At 45.2% G+C, this 16364-nt stretch overlaps 1 protein-coding gene across 1 annotated transcript; it reads right to left on the reverse strand.

Annotated features, from left to right (window-relative positions):
* Window positions 1-1345: 1345 nt before the first annotated feature.
* LOC117189285 lies at window positions 1346-2125 on the reverse strand. Its single transcript, XM_033394449.1, has 3 exons — window positions 2091-2125; window positions 1656-2026; window positions 1346-1383 (listed from the first exon to the last, which is right to left on the reverse strand). Exons 1-3 carry the CDS (start codon window positions 2105-2107, stop codon window positions 1346-1348), a joined length of 426 nt encoding a protein of 141 aa, XP_033250340.1. The 5' UTR covers window positions 2108-2125.
* Window positions 2126-16364: the final 14239 nt, after the last annotated feature.

Genomic DNA, 16364 nt, shown 5'->3' on the forward strand with positions numbered 1-16364 from the left:
CGGTTCGCTCGAGGAAGACCATGAGCTAGTCACCGGTTCAATCGTAATTTTCTTCATGCTTTTCTTGAGTTTCACGCCCTCGTGGCTTTTCCCACACTTGGGACCCCACTAGGCAGAAAAGCGAAAGGAGAGAAAATCTTCACTGATGAATCGCCTGATCGGATCGGATGGGCTGTTATATACTCACAACACATACTCATTGGCCGCATTTGCGAATCGCTGGGCTGTGAAAAAGCTTGAATTGAAAGAGTGTCGGCACTTCGGTGTGCCAAAGATACATATCTTTACCCCTTGAATCAGCTCGTGTTGATTTTTGTGCCGTGCATTGCACTTTTGAGCTCAGGTCCTAAACGAGAGTCACACACCACACACATGCACATTATTATCATTATCATCATCATTATGATAATGACTGTGAGCGAACGAATGCTGATGAAGCCTCATTGTCAATGTCGAAAGTTATGGGATTGGTTAAGGAAACCCAAGGTGGGATATGAAAAGTATTGCGTTCTGCTCTGGCATAGGATCCCAGCTTTAATATTAGGGGGATTCCCCTTCCAAGCAACGATGCGACAATCAACGGACATTGATTAACAACTGTATGTACATATGCATCTACAGTGGGTACACAGCAAGGCAGGCGCGATTAGATACAGGCCAGCGCCGAGCAGCGTAGACACCCAGTACCCTGCCACCCTCCGAGGGAAACAGAGAGCGATGAAGGGGGATCTGTGTGTGCGTATCCAATGAATTAATATTTCATTCTACAACGCAGTTGTCTGAGTTAGTTGGGCACACACACACATAGTACATATATGCTGGCAGCGTTCCCATTCAATCTACTCGACGGCTGATGCACGCCAGTAGCCCCCGCTGGAAACTTCCGCAGATTCTGGAACGCAGAGGATGCGGGCTATCGGCGACAGGGGAATACTACTAAGCAGAAAGAGAAGGCGAGTTCATATTATTGCCAATTTAATGCAAGAAAAATAAAGAGAGTGGAGTGGACGATGCCAAAGGCAGAAGAAAGAAAGGCCGTAAACCAAAAGAAGAAGGCCTGTCTCGCTCTCTCTCGTGGGAATTGACTTTGAATTTCGAATATTTCGGTATCTATTTTCATTGCGGCCAAAAACGGAGAGATGATTCCGTGTATTGCGATGCCAGCATCAACGAAAACAGATGCCCAAATGGAAGTGCAAACATGGAGGGGTGGAGTGTCGGGCGGGTGGCCGTGTGTCTTCTGTCAGTGTGTGATTGGATACTGCTTGCTGCTTTCTGCTCGATGGCTGCCCCTAGAGCACGAGGTGCAGGCGTATCTGGAACACCAGCTGCTCGACGGTCTTCTTCAGGAGCGCCGCCAGGGACAGGATGAATCCCAGGAGGCTGAGGGAGAACAGCCAGGGCGTGGTCATGAGCACGTCAAAGAAGACGAGCGTCTCGTCGCCCCGGGCATTGGCCATGCGCCACAGCAACTGGCGCTGGATGGTGCGCAGCTTGAACTTGCTGTTCCACAATCGGTGGCGCTTCGAGCCGACGGTTTCGTTGAAGCCCACGGTCTTCTCGACCAGCCAGAACACCGCGCAGCACAGCAGTTGCAGCACCAGCAGCACGACCTTGACCACAGCGGTCTCCAAGACGAGGTGGTACAAGGCCACCATGCGCTGACGGTGCTCCGGCTGCATTGTGGAGAGCACGACTGCGCCGAGGGACTCCAGCGGGAGACCCTGGGGAAGGGCCGTCGGAGAGCTCCTCCCACTCCGAGTCCGACTCGGTGCGCTCTATCGAGCTGAACTCGCTCTGGCTCTGACAGGTCTGGCTCTGACAGGAGCACGACTCCTCCTCTTGGTCCTCCTCGGTGGGCATCGAGTAGTCGCCCTCGTAGTCGCCCTCGTAGCGGCAGTCGGAATACTCTTCGTGGGGGTCGTCGTAGTAGTCTCCGCGGCTGTCCGGAGAAGCGCCGCCTGTCCAGAGGGAGCTCAACACGGGCGGTGGTCCCATCGAAGCCATCTTTGGCACAGCATTGAATCTGCAGGGAGCCGGGGGTAAGTTATGTCCTGGGGGGAAGGGGAGTCTGGGCTGCTGCCGCTCACCCATCTGAATCCCCCATCGGAGGGAAGGTGGGGGGGTGAGCGTGACCTATTGGACCCATTGGGCGGGACAGCAGAGGACTGGTGTGGATTTGGCCTAGGAAGGGCATCGCATTGAGTCCATTCTTGTCGGCGGAACCTTCGGGGGGACCTGCAGCCCCGGCTGCTGCTGCTGCTGCTGGTCGGTAAAGACAAAGGATCCCATGGATCCGAAAATACCCCGCGAGCGGGTGAATGGGGAACGTGGATTGTTAATAGTTGGATTCATCTTATTCCAGCACCTGTGAGGAAATATTCGTTCATGGGCTTTGTTTTGTATTTGTATTTTTATTTACTTTATGTTCCCTGTGCTTTCGATATTTGCTGCCGTTCTCTGTGTTGTGCCGCTCTCTCCAGATATTCGTACTGAATGATTTGCAGAGCCAGTTCTGAACGGCTCCAAGTGATAGTTCAGGGCCCACTTCGATGTTGTGTTTCGAATCACAGGTCAGGTGACGTACTTTCCCTGGGCAGAGCTGCGACTTGCAATAGTTGATCGGCTTTGTTGGTTTGGGATAGGACTTGCGATAAATACCATGCCACCATACTCCTTGGTGTGGCCGAAATGTTGGCTACCATTCTGGGATTAAGGAGTTAAGGGTTAAGGGTTAAGGAGAGTGTGGGTGGGGGGGGGGGGGGTGGTGGGAGGGGGGTATATTTTTGCTTGGCTTTACATCTTCCTTAAGCTGCTGTTTTGTGTCACAGCCAACCTGTCATTTGTACATTAAATTGCTGCTCGAGAGATCTCTTTGGAGTCCTCTGTTCCCCGGCACTCATCCCCCTCTACTCCCTCTCCCCCTTTTGGTGGTGTCATGGGTTAAGCATTTGCTGTGTTCGGCATTCAATTTGTGGCTTGATTTCTTAACTTTTATGATGCGCTATACGGCTGTAATCCATGTAGGACATGCACTTTGTTTATCCATTCAAAGGCGCTAAAGAGGGTAGTCCTGTAATCCGTCGCAATTGTCGTGTTTCGATGAGGACATAAATGAACTCAATCTGTTCGAGCCGTATCAGGACAAAGAGGCAGAGGAACATCTGCCGTGTGGACCGCTGGACCGGCTGGTTAGTACATTGCCTATGGATGTTGACGACGACGACACTGAAGGTGAGTAGATTGTGGCAATTACATTGGAGCAGGTGAATCAGACTTTTCTTCCTCCAGGTATCGTCAGTAACGATGATCTGGTCAACGATATTGGTCGCCTTCAAGCGAGCAATGAATTGCACAAAAGTACAGGCCCCCGAAAATCTGGTAACGGACGCATTGGAAGAACTGAAAATGCAAGGAAACATAATGAATGGACGCATTAACATGACTGTAAATTTACAGAAACTAAGCGACTCAGAATTTTCCATTTACATGGATGAGTATCACATGCCGTGGTACCAATATGCAAAAAAAGGACCGGTACATAAATGGAAAATTCTTGCAGTCGCTGCAATCCCAATTAACGGGAATGAAATTCATTATTTGTATTTCCACATTTGTCCCGTTTCCAAAACATCTGCACTAGGCAGGAATGCGGTCAAGGAAGGAGTCGATTTAGTATTGAGGGAGGTTGAGAGTGGGGGCTTGTCAAGTCAACTGTTGGCAGTTGGATCCGACCACTGCTTGGCAAATTTCATGCCGTGCAAAAGTGTAAGGGGAAAATTCCCCATATTGTGGGATCTGCCCCACCTCAAAAAGGTTATCCTAAAAAATGATATACACGAGGATGTGTTGTTGTCAAATATGTATGTCAAGGAATACAGGAAAGAAAATTACAAGAGTATCTTTGAGGCTACGAAGTCGGTAGACAACTTGCCCGACTACCTAATGTCTGATAAAGTTAAAGAAATCATTGAAAATGAAATAATGAACTTATTACGCGCTGTTGAAAAACATTTCGAATTTAGAAACGAACCAATATGTTTTAACAACATGAACAGCAATACCTTCGAGGAACGTGGCAAGCATTTATCAACAATTTTTATAAACATAATGTAAGTATCGTTTAAAGAAGATTTCAACAGAAACCCAGTATATTATGCTACAACTGTAGTGTTCATGGCTCTCCAAATAATGGACCAAAAAATTAGAAAATATTTTGTAGTATGTAGTATAATTATATTAATTTTAATAATAATAACAATAATAATAATAATAATAATAATAATTTGTTTTTTATTTTATTTATTTTATGTAGTATGTATTATACATGTACTATACATAATTCATGTATTTTCAGCTGTAGAATGTAGAATATTTCAGCCTGTACAAGATTTTCAGCTGTAGAAGCCTGTACAAGATTTTCAGCTGTAGAATGTAGAATATTTTCAGCCTGTACAAGATTTTCAGCTGTAGAATGTAGAATATTTCAGCCTGTACAAGATTTTCAGCTGTAGAAGCCTGTACAAGATTTTCAGCTGTAGAATGTAGAATATTTTCAGCCTGTACAAGATTTTCAGCTGTAGAATGTAGAATATTTCAGCCTGTACAAGATTTTCAGCTGTAGAAGCCTGTACAAGATTTTTAGCTGTAGTGTTCAATTTTTGTTTGTTGTTTGATTGATTTTTTAATTGATTGTTGTTGTTTGATTGATTTTGTTGTTCTGAAGGCTTGATCCACCGGTGACCAGGGACGCAGGATGGCTCTAAGCTATAGTATTTATTGTACGAGTAATAATCAACTAGCACAGCACTAGCATTTAACCCGTATTCAGAGCAGACTGTAAGTTTAAGTTAGTCTGAAATTGTATTTATTAACATACGAATAATGAAATTGAACAAAACCCTTAATAATTTGTTGTCAGTAAGTAAGTAGTATATAATGGTTATATAGACAGTAAGTATTGTATAAACGAATATCTTTACTGTATGTACCATATTGTACCAGAGTAAATATTTTGTAATTGCAAATGTTAGATTTATGCATTCTTGAATTTTCATTTCTTTTTCTTTTCGTTATAATAGTTTCTGTTTTCTGTTTTCGTTTTGTTTTTTTTTGCATTTGATATGATTCGGTTCAAAATGGGTGTGTTGTTTACGCACATATTATGGTTAATGGTTCTTAATCTTGTTCGTTACTCTTTTATTACCCTTTTTGTATATCTTTTGTTTTATAAATTAATCTTTAGCTAAGCTGAGGAGCGTAGCGTATCGGATCAAATCTATCAAAAGTTGATGGGTCTAAGGGGCTAGCTAACGAGGCAGTCAATGGCAATGGAAATCCAAATGGAAATTTATGCAAACCAAGCGGCAAAACTAAAAAAAAAACTAAACTAAAAACGCAGAATCATAGACGAGGGGGAACGTTGTGAGTTGCTGCGGACACCGCAACTCTACAGTTATACCCGATACTAAGTCAGTATGGCTCTCCTCCGGCAGACGCCACTACAGAAAATCGGTCTGAGCGTGACGTCGGGCGCTGCGTAGCCACTGCAAATTGATTTGTTCCTTTTGGGTATAAAAATTATCTGATCTAAACCAGATTCAGCAATCTGATAGATATGGTCGTTATCTATGATTCTGCGTTTTTAGTTTTCTCGAATGTGCAATATTGTGGATGCAACAGATTTTCGTCCTTTGTGGAGCGGAAGGGGGTGGGGCGAAATTCTGAGATATACGTTTTATAGTGAGATCTAACAGAAGTGCGGATACCAAATTTGGTTACTCTAGCCTTAATAGTCTCTGAGATTTGTGGATGCCACAGATTTTCGTCCTTTGCGGGGCGGAAGGGGGTGTGGCGAAATTTTGACACAAAACGGTCAAGGTCCGATATCACAGGAATGTGGATACCAAATTTGGTTGCTCTAGCTCTTATGGGTTCTGAGATCCTTGAAATCATATTTTGCAATTGGCAAAACCGACCATGAAACCTGTGTATTAGAGAGAGACAGAGCGAGAAAGAATGAAATTGTTTTCTTGATTCTGGCTATAATATTTATACGATCTGGTTCAGAATTTGCCCTCTAGAAGATATAGTCATCTTCTACGTTTTTGGTTTTCTCGTATCGTCGAAATTGTGGATGCCAAAGATTTTCGCCCTTTGTGGGAGCGGAAGTGGGCGGGGCAAAGTTTTGAAATTTTCTTGTAGCAGTGACATATCACAGAAGTCTGGATCCAAAACATCGTTGCTATAGCTCTTATAGTCTTTGAGCACTAGGCGCTGAAGGGGACGGACAGACGGACAGACGGACGGACGGACAGACGGACAGACAGACATGGCTCAATCGACTCGGCTATTGATGCTGATCAAGAATATGTATACTTTTTGGGGTCGGAAACGATTCCTTCTGGACGTTACACACATCCACTTTTACCACAAATCTAATATACCCCAATACTCATTTTGAGTATCGGGTATAATAATGCCATAAATTGGATAAACAATCCAAGCACAGTTTGCCAAAAAACAGACTTTATGGACAAGCAATTTAGTTTAGTGTTTACTCTGCTCTCCTCCTCCCACGCAGCTAGAGGGTCTCTCGATCTGATCACATCACGTATTCGGGAAGGGTATGGTAAAATATCATGTGAGAATGTTATAGCAGTGTAAGACAGTACGTATATAGTATAAATTATTGACAGACGATCGGAGAAACGCGGCTGATCCTGTGCAGCTGGACATATACATATTCAGTTTATCACGTTAAAAACTTTACATTAATCACGTCTGTCCCCCTTCTACTTACTCTTTCCGAAGTGTTGTCATTTGCTGATTTCACTTTTGCAGCTGCACCAACACAAAGAACTTTAGTAGAGGATGCGCTGTGAAACTCAAAGCCAATTTTGTTGGGCAATTTCCTAGGCTCCAGCTCGCTCAGTCTCCAAATTCCAGATGTTCCCACAGACAGAAAGAAGAACGGGGCTGAAAGGTTTTTAAATATAAATTTACTCAAAGAAAAAATGAGAAGTCGAAACAGTTTTCGAATCGCGAATGAAGATAATCTCATTATTATTTTTCTTTTAAAACTAGTAATAATGTCGTTGGACTCCCTTTCCTTTGTGACACACTTTATTCTCAAATTCCAGAGTGATACGAGTACTTTTTTTTTACCAGTGTTATAGTATATACATATGTGAGCTCCAAGAGAAGGGGGAATAAAATTCCACTCCAGACTCCGTATACTCTGTGGTTTCGACTGGTTTCCGTAGATGAAGCAAATGTTTAAGAGTTTAAGGGCAATTTGTGTTTTCCGAAGCTTTTCGCAATAAGTATAGATTACCTTGACTAATTGCTAGGGTCAGATGCGACTGAGAGAGGAGTTGCTAACTTTTGAAATCGTTTGCTGTTAAGTTTTCTGTTAATTATTGTGATATTACGCCATTCTGTCAACCGATGTCTTAGTAAGACTTTGGGTCGAGCTTCAGCTTGGACGAACAATGAAGTTGTTTGTCAATTGCTTGGGCAAATACTCGTACTCAGGTGGAAAAACAAATACCAGAATGGGGAAGAGGTTAAGATGGGAGTCAAGAAAATATCAAATAAAGGGCCAATTAATGAAGGTGATTGTGCGATTCTGTTTATCTTATCAACGACAAATTTTGACCCCAGGGGCGTCATTTACAATCCTCAATTTGTTGGCATACTAAAGCAACATTAGCCGAAGAGCTACCTACAAAAGAGAAGACGATGTTTCCTGATTCCCAATTCGTAGGCTATTGAAAAACAATCAGTGGGGGAATATTCAAATTAGCCAGGTCTCATGTGTGATTAGCCGATTTCTCACACATTTCAAGCATCAAAGCAGACAGCAGACAGAACGGAACAGAACAGAACAGAACACAACAGAGCGGAGAAGACGTTGAGCTGACGGCTGGAGGGATCAGATCCCACAGAAGAAGCCGCCTTGAAATTTACGAAAAGAGCCGCCTATAAATCGCAAGATTTCAGCACTGCCCAGGGCTTTATCTAAAGCTCCATTCGGAACAGTATTTAAAGCATAAAGCGTAACCAATTGATTGCTAATTGATATTGATGTGTCGATTATTTTATGATTATTCTTTATGATCGTTAAATTTTGATATACCAAAAGGCGAGCGAGATCGAACACCAAACTTGATTCAAATTTGTAGATCACTTTGAACAATCAAGCCACTCCCTGAGTACTTCTCAGGCCTTGTTTTACCTTGTCTTCAGTTGGATTGTTATAATTTAATAACTACACGGGAGGGCAAATTAAGTCTGTAGTTCGGGTACCACAAAAACCACTTAAAGACGCTTTCTTTAATTGCCCCCAAAACGAAGATTTGGTTTTTATTTTTCGAGAAACCTGTGGGGTAGCTTTCGGCTGCGGATGTGGCTGTGTCGGCTCTGACTGTGGCTCTGCCTCCAGCTGCTGGCCAGCTCCATGGACAGACAGTCATTTGTGTGAAAATCATCGTAGCATGAAGCGTTGTCAAATACCGTTTGTTGCGGGGGTCGGTCCACTCTCATGCTTTTGTTTCGGCCATTTCAAGGTCTGTACAGAAACCGTCTGTTGGGTCAGACCTCCCTCCATTGACCAGAGCAGAGCTCTAACAATGCGGGTTCTGGCATCATTTTCATAGAAACGGCATTAGAAGTTACTCATACGCAGCGTGGGTTGGATAAGATTAACGAAAGCCCACATAGACATAGCTCATCCTCCCCATTCTCACTTGACTCTTTGCAGACAGCAGAATGAGCTCTAACAACTGCGGTTTCATCGATCCGCAGGGCCAGTTGAGCGCAGCCCTCGCTAATCGGGACATACAGGAATTCCACACTGCCCTGGACAGCGGTGCCCAGGCCAATCGCCAGGACGATCGAATGCCTCTCAGGTGGGCTCCTGCATTCAACTGCTGCTCGAGTACGGAGCCTCTCCGAATTTGGTGGATCAGGGCGAGTTCAAGCCCCTCCACCATGTGCTGAAGAATAGAAAGATTGAGGCAGGCACTAAGCTGGAGCTGATCCGACTTTTCCTGAAACAACCACAGTTGGAAATTGACAGCTATCGGAACGGGCAGGTACGCCAGATGCTGAGGGATCAGTATCCGGAACTGACGTTGCCGGAGCTGCGCGAGGCCGGAGCAGAGATCGACTGCGAGCGACTCCTCCGCACGCTGCGGCACGGAGACGAAAACCAGTTCGAGCAACAGTTCGCGGAGTACCACCAGAACGTCAGCGGAAACCAATGCAATGCCAACCAGGAGTAGTATCAGTCTCTGCTGGCGGAGAGTATCAAGCGGGGCAAGCAGCGAGCCTTTGAGGCCATCCTCAAGACGGGCATCAACATTAATCCTTCAAAATTGAGCGACATCAGCCCCGTGGAGTTGGCCGTAATCTGGGGCAACCACAGGGCGCTAGAGAAGCTGTTGAAGCATCCGCAGCTGAGGCTGACATCGTATTCCAAGCTGCTGAACGCGGTTATCAGTCGACTTCTGGACGACTTCTGTGACCACCAGCGCTGCTTCCAGCTGCTGCTCGAGAGCGATCGTGTGGACATCAATGAGGCGGACAAGGCTGGCCTGGTGCCACTCTCCTATGCGGTCAAGTATCGCAACACAAAGGTGGCACAGGAGCTTCTACGGCAGGGAGCGTACATCGGGGCGAGAAGCGCGTTCGGAGATCTTCCCATACAGGAGATGGACCCGAAAGGACGACATGACTCCAATCGCATACATCGCCGATTCCAAGGAGCTGCGTTACCTGCTGCAGCACCCGCTAATCTCGAGTTTCCTCTTCCTCAAGTGGCACCGCCTCTCGGTGATCTTCTATCTGAACTTTCTACTCTACTCTCTCTTCACTGCCTCCATTATCACGCCTACGCTCCTTAAGTTCCATGAAAGTGACCACACGGGCCTGACTGCCCTCTTCGGCCTGTTCTCTTGGATAGGGATTGTGTATCTCATGATCCGAGAGGTCATACAGCTTGCCATGTCGCCGCTGCTGTACTTCAGGTCCATCACGAACCTGATGGAGGTGGCTCTCATTGTCTTGTCGATCCTAACCTGCATGGAAGCCAGCAACGACAAGGAGACGCAGCGCATACTGGCCGTCTTCACCATTCTGCTGGTGTCCGTGGAGTTCTGCCTGCTGGTTGGCTCCCTGCCAGTACTCTCAATTTCGACGCACATGCTCATGCTGCGCGCCGTCTCCAGCAGCTTCATCAAGAGCTTTGCTCTCTACTCGATCTTTGTGCTTACGTTTAGTCTGTGCTTCTACATACTGTTTGGCAAGCCCCAGGTGGATTCCTCCTCTCCGAAGGACAGCACGCCAGAGCCAGCAAAGGAGGGAGAAGATGATGGTCACTTCAACACATTCTCCGTGCCCATCGAGGCGCTCATCAAGACGATTGTGATGCTCACGGGAGAATTTGATGCCGGTGACATAAAGTTTGACAGCGTCTACACTTAGCTGATCTTCCTGCTCTTTGTGTTCTTCATGACCATTGTGCTGTTCAATCTCCTGAATGGTCTGGCTGTCAGCGATACTCAGGTGGGTTTATATTTCCTTTTCTTCCTCGGCTTTATCCAACTGTTTTCTCCCCTCTCTTTTCCCACAGGCCATCAAGGCCCAGGCGGAACTGAACGGCGCCATTGTCCGCACCAATCTGCTGACCCGCTACGAGCAAGTTCTCATTGGCCGAGATGGACACGCTCAGACCTCATCGTCCCAGTTGAACAAAGGCAGTCGGTTCGCTCGAGGAAGACCATGAGCTAGTCACCGGTTCAATAGTAATTTTCTTCATGCTTTTCTTGAGTTTCACGCCCTCGTGGCTTTTCCCACACTTGGGACCCCACTAGGCAGAAAAGCGAAAGGAGAGAAAATCTTCACTGATGAATCGCCTGATCGGATCGGATGGGCTGTTATATACTCACAACACATACTCATTGGCCGCATTTGCGAATCGCTGGGCTGTGAACAAGCTTGAATTGAAAGAGTGGCGGCACTTCGGTGTGCCAAAGATACATATCTTTACCCCTTGAATCAGCTCGTGTTGATTTTTCTGCCGTGCATTGCACTTTTGAGCTCAGGTCCTAAACGAGAGTCACACACCACACACATGCACATTATTATCATTATCATCATCATTATGATAATGACTGTGAGCGAACGAATGCTGATGAAGCCTCATTGTCAATGTCGAAAGTTATGGGATTGGCTAAGGAAACCCAAGGTGGGATATGAAAAGTATTGCGTTCTGCTCTGGCATAGGATCCCAGCTTTAATATTAGGGGGATTCCCCTTCCAAGCAACGATGCGACAATCAACGGACATTGATTAACAACTGTATGTACATATGCATCTACAGTGGGTACACAGCAAGGCAGGCGCGATTAGATACAGGCCAGCGCCGAGCAGCGTAGACACCCAGTACCCTGCCACCCTTCGAGGGAAACAGAGAGCGATGAAGGGGGATCTGTGTGTGCGTATCCAATGAGTTAATATTTCATTCTAGAACGCAGTTGTCTGCGTTAGTTGGGCACACACACACATAGTACATATATGCTGGCAATCAATCTACTCGACGGCTGATGCACGCCAGTAGCCCCCGCTGGAAACTTCCGCAGATTCTGGAACGTAGAGGATGCGGGCTATCGGCGACAGGGGAATACTACTAAGCAGAAAGAGAAGGCGAGTTCATATTATTGCCAATTTAATGCAAGAAAAATAAAGAGAGTGGAGTGGGCGATGCCAAAGGCAGAAGAAAAAAAGACCGTAAACCAAAAGAAGAAGGCCTGTCTCGCTCTCTCTCGTGGGAATTGACTTTGAATTTCGAATATTTCGGTATCTATTTTCATTGCGGCCAAAAACGGAGAGACGATTCCGTGTATTGCGATGCCAGCATCAACGAAAATAGATGCCCAAATGGAAGTGCAAACATGGAGGGGTGGAGTGTCGGGCGTGTGGCCGTGTGTCTTCTGTCAGTGTGTGATTGGATACTGCTTGCTGCTTTCTGCTCGATGGCTGCCCCTAGAGCACGAGGTGCAGGCGTATCTGGAACACCAGCTGCTCGACGGTCTTCTTCAGGAGCGCCGCCAGGGACAGGATGAATCCCAGGAGGCTGAGGGAGGACAGCCAGGGCGTGGTCATGAGCACGGCAAAGAAGACGAGCGTCTCGTCGCCCCGGGCATTGGCCATGCGCCACAGCAACTGGCGCTGGATGGTGCGCAGCTTGAACTTGCTGTTCCACAATCGGTGGCGCTTCGAGCCGACGGTTTCGTTGAAGCCCACGGTCTTCTCGACCAGCCAGAACTCCGCGCAGCACAGCAGTTGCAGCACCAGCTCCGACTCGGTGCACTCTATCGAGCTGAACTCGCTCTGGCTCTGACAGGTCTGGCTCTGACAGGAGCACGACTCCTCCTCTTGGTCCTCCTCGGTGGGCATCGAGTAGTCGCCCTCGTAGTCGTTTTTTTTTTAATTTAATTTTTTTATTTTTATTTACTTTATGTTCCCTGTGCTTTCGATATTTGCTGCCGTTCTCTGTGTTGTGCCGCTCTCTCTAGATATTCGTACTGAATGATTTCCAGAGCCAGTTCTGAACGGCTCCAACTGATAGTTCAGGGCCCACTTCGATGTTGTGTTTCGAATCACAGGTGACGTACTTTCCCTGGGCAGAGCTGCGACTTGCAATAGTTGATCGGCTTTGTTGGTTTGGGATAGGACTTGCGATAAATACCATGCCACCATACTCCTTGGTGTGGCCGAAATGTTGGCTACCATTCTGGGATTAAGGGTTAAGGGTTAAGGAGAGTGGTGGAGGGGGGGGGGGGGGGGGGGGGTATATTTTTGCTTGGCTTTACATCTTCCTTAAGCTGCTGTTTTGTGTCACAGCCAACCTGTCATTTGTACATTGAATTGCTGCTCGAGAGGTCTCTTTGGAGTCCTCTGTTCCCCGTGTACAAATTTACATAAAATCACAGGAAGCACTTAGGATTAATAGGGGGCACAAATCCCCCTCTACTCCCTCTCCCCTTTTGGTGGTGTCAGGGGATAGCATTTGCTGTGTTCGGCATTCAATTTGTGGCTTGATTTCTTACCTTTTATGATGCGCTATACGGCTGTAGTCCATGTAGGACATGCACTTTGTTATCCATTCAAAGGCGCTAAAGAGGGTAGTCCTGTAATCCAAAAGGGCATCCAGTATATCCAGAGCGAAGGTTAATCCATTCGATGGAGCGCTCAAGCAGACCAGCCAGGCGGTTGACCAGAAGCTTAACGAGGCTTAAAATTTCCAAGAGGCCGCCAGCCGGCAAGTGTCATTGCAGTCCCTCCAGTCGACTCCACTCCAGTCCAGTTTTTTCCCAAACTGTGCGACGTGAATAACTTTGATGATTTCTTGGCCCAAAGGCGCCCACACAATATAAATACTCCTCCCTTTTTTGTCAATAAGTTTATTTTCAGTCGTTACATTTACGAATAACAGGCGAGTTTTTCTACTCAAATCAAATATTAAAATTAAAAAACGAAACAGTTATTGGTTGATGTCCTTCAGCTTCTCTGGATCAGTATACTCAAGCCAAATCAAATATTAAAATTAAAAAACGAAACAGTTATTGGTTGATGACCTTCAGCTTCTCTGCATCCGTCTTGGCGGCTCACAAGCGGCACCCAATTTTTTTATAGTCATCGCTGCACATGACTATCGCCCTCAAATACTCGGCCGGCACCCCAGTTTCCTCTGATAGTCTTAACATGGTCACCTTTTTTTTCCTTAAAAACGGCAGCAATTTTTTGCATTGTCTTCGAATTACTTGAAACCATACCTCTTATTGCTGTGTAATGTTGGTTCATTACGTGGTTTCCCAAGGTGCTCAACCTTCCAATCATTTTGCCGCATAGTTTGCACTTGCAGCCATGCACGGTCGGCGAAGCCTTAGGGGAAATTGGTGTTTTCAAATTGTCCTTTCCACTTTCAGTACTAAGAATGTCTTCAGTAAACATTTCTGGAGAATTAAGAAGTAATTATATGTATTTTTTTAAAATTTTACTTATTTACTTACTTAAGTCCGGATCCTCCCGAACCTCCTGCTCCTGCTTCTCCTCCACGTGGTGCACTGGCTCAGACGAATCATATATTTCATCAGAAATAGTACACTCCATATCATTGACTGTATAATCAGAAATATTCTGAATATTGTCAGAAATGTTGTCAATATTCTCCTCAATATCGTGAGTTGTGGCCGACTCCTCCGTATCACCGTGCATATTGTTGTCAATATTCTCAATATCCTGAGTTGTGGCCGACTCCTCCGTATCACCGTGCATATTGTCAATATCCTCAATATCTTGAGTTGTGGCCGACTCCTCCGTATCACCGTTCATATTGTTGTCAATATCCTGAGATATCATCAGAACAGAAATATTCTGCACCGGAGTAACAGGCTCAGCATACTTCGCGTGCGTCGTCCCAGCTGAATGGAATACATTATTAGAAGAATATAATATAAATGTAACTAATTTACTTACCCTTACGTTGATGGTCCAGAAAAAAAAAGTACAAATTAATCACTCCTGCTGCACTTATGTCGCAAACTTGGGCTCCACCGAACGACAACGTCATGTTGGCAATTTCCTGTGCTTTCGGGCTTTGCACTTTCCGGCCTTGCAGATGGTCCCAGTATATCCCGTATAATACATTAACAAGGGCACTGTCCACCCCGTCAATTCTTACACCTCCCAAATTAATGTACATCTTTGTCTTATTTTGTGTTCTTTATTTATGTTTTAAATAACGGGGCATGTATGGTTTTGGTATTTACTCATCGATAGTATTATACGAAATACCAATGTACTCGATATGCCAACACACATTTATTCGAATACGACGATCAAGAAGGAAGAACGTTTACAGATATTTTGTTGCTATACGATACGGACCGATAAATATCACATAATTCCGCGTCTAGTTTCCTGATTTCAACATGTATAAAAATAAAAATAAAATAATTGTAAGGCAACATAGATTAACCCTAACCGATCGAGATATTATACTGCAATTAGTTTTATGCGATATTATACTGCGATATGATACTGCGATAGGTTTTATGCGACATTATACTGCGATAAGTCTGAGGCGAGTTATTCGACGATCGACAAAAATAGAGAAAAGAGTGAAATAAGTTAATAAGAGTAACCCAAGAACCGCGCCAAGATGGGTAAAAAGATAGATTCAGAAATGCATAAATTGTCGTGTTTCGATGAGGACATAAAGGAACTCAATCTGTTCGAGCCGTATCAGGACATAGAGGAAGATATGTTCGAGCCGTCGCAATTGTCGTGTTTCGATGAGGACATAAATGAACTCAATCTGTTCGAGCCGTATCAGGACAAAGAGGCAGAGAAACATCTGCCATGTGGACCGCTGGACCGGCTGGTTAGTACATTGCCTATGGATGTTGACGACGACGACACTGAAGGTGAGTAGATTGTGGCAACTACATTGGAGCAGGTGAATCAGACTTTTCTTCCTCCAGGTATCGTCGGTAACGATGATCTGGTCAACGATATTGGTCGCCTTCAAGCGAGCAATGAATTGCACAAAGGTACAGGCCCCGAAAATGTGGTAACGGACGCATTGGAAGAACTGAAAATGCAAGGAAACATAATGAATGGACGCATTAACATGACTGTAAATTTACAGAAACTAAGCGACTCAGAATTTTCCATTTACATGGATGAGTATCACATGCCGTGGTACCAATATGCAAAAAAAGGACCGGTACATAAATGGAAAATTCTTGCAGTCGCTGCAATCCCAATTAACGGGAATGAAATTCATTATTTGTATTTCCACATTTGTCCCGTTTCCAAAACATCTGCACTAGGCAGGAATGCGGTTAAGGAAGGACTCGATTTAGTATTGAGGGAGGTTGAGAGTGGGGGCTTGTCAAGTCAACTGTTGGCAGTTGGATCCGACCACTGCTTGGCAAATTTCATGCCGTGCAAAAGTGTAAGGGGAAAATTCCCCATATTGTGGGATCTGCCCCACCTCAAAAAGCTTATCCTAAAAAATGATATACATGAGGATGTGTTGTTGTCAAATATGTATGTCAAGGAATACAGGAAAGAAAATTACAAGAGTATCTTTGAGGCTACGAAGTCGGTAGACAACTTGCCCGACTACCTAATGTCTGATAAAGTTAAAGAAATCATTGAAAATGAAATAATGAACTTATTACGCGCTGTTGAAAAACATTTCGAATTTAGAAACGAACCAATATGTTTTAACAACATGAACAGCAATACCTTCGAGGAACGTGGCAAGCATTTATCAACAATTTTTATAA

The sequence above is a fragment of the Drosophila miranda genome (genome assembly GCF_003369915.1).
Source record: "Drosophila miranda strain MSH22 chromosome Y unlocalized genomic scaffold, D.miranda_PacBio2.1 Contig_Y12_pilon, whole genome shotgun sequence".
NCBI lineage: Eukaryota > Metazoa > Arthropoda > Insecta > Diptera > Drosophilidae > Drosophila > Drosophila miranda.

What these genes read in the sequence shown, in the direction of transcription:
- LOC117189285 (XM_033394449.1), bottom strand. An exon ending in CGGAGCACCGTCAGCGCATG is followed by an intron (nt 1,384 to 1,655) that starts GTGGCCTTGTAC and finishes GTTCTCCCTCAG; the next exon opens with CCTCCTGGGATTCATCCTGT.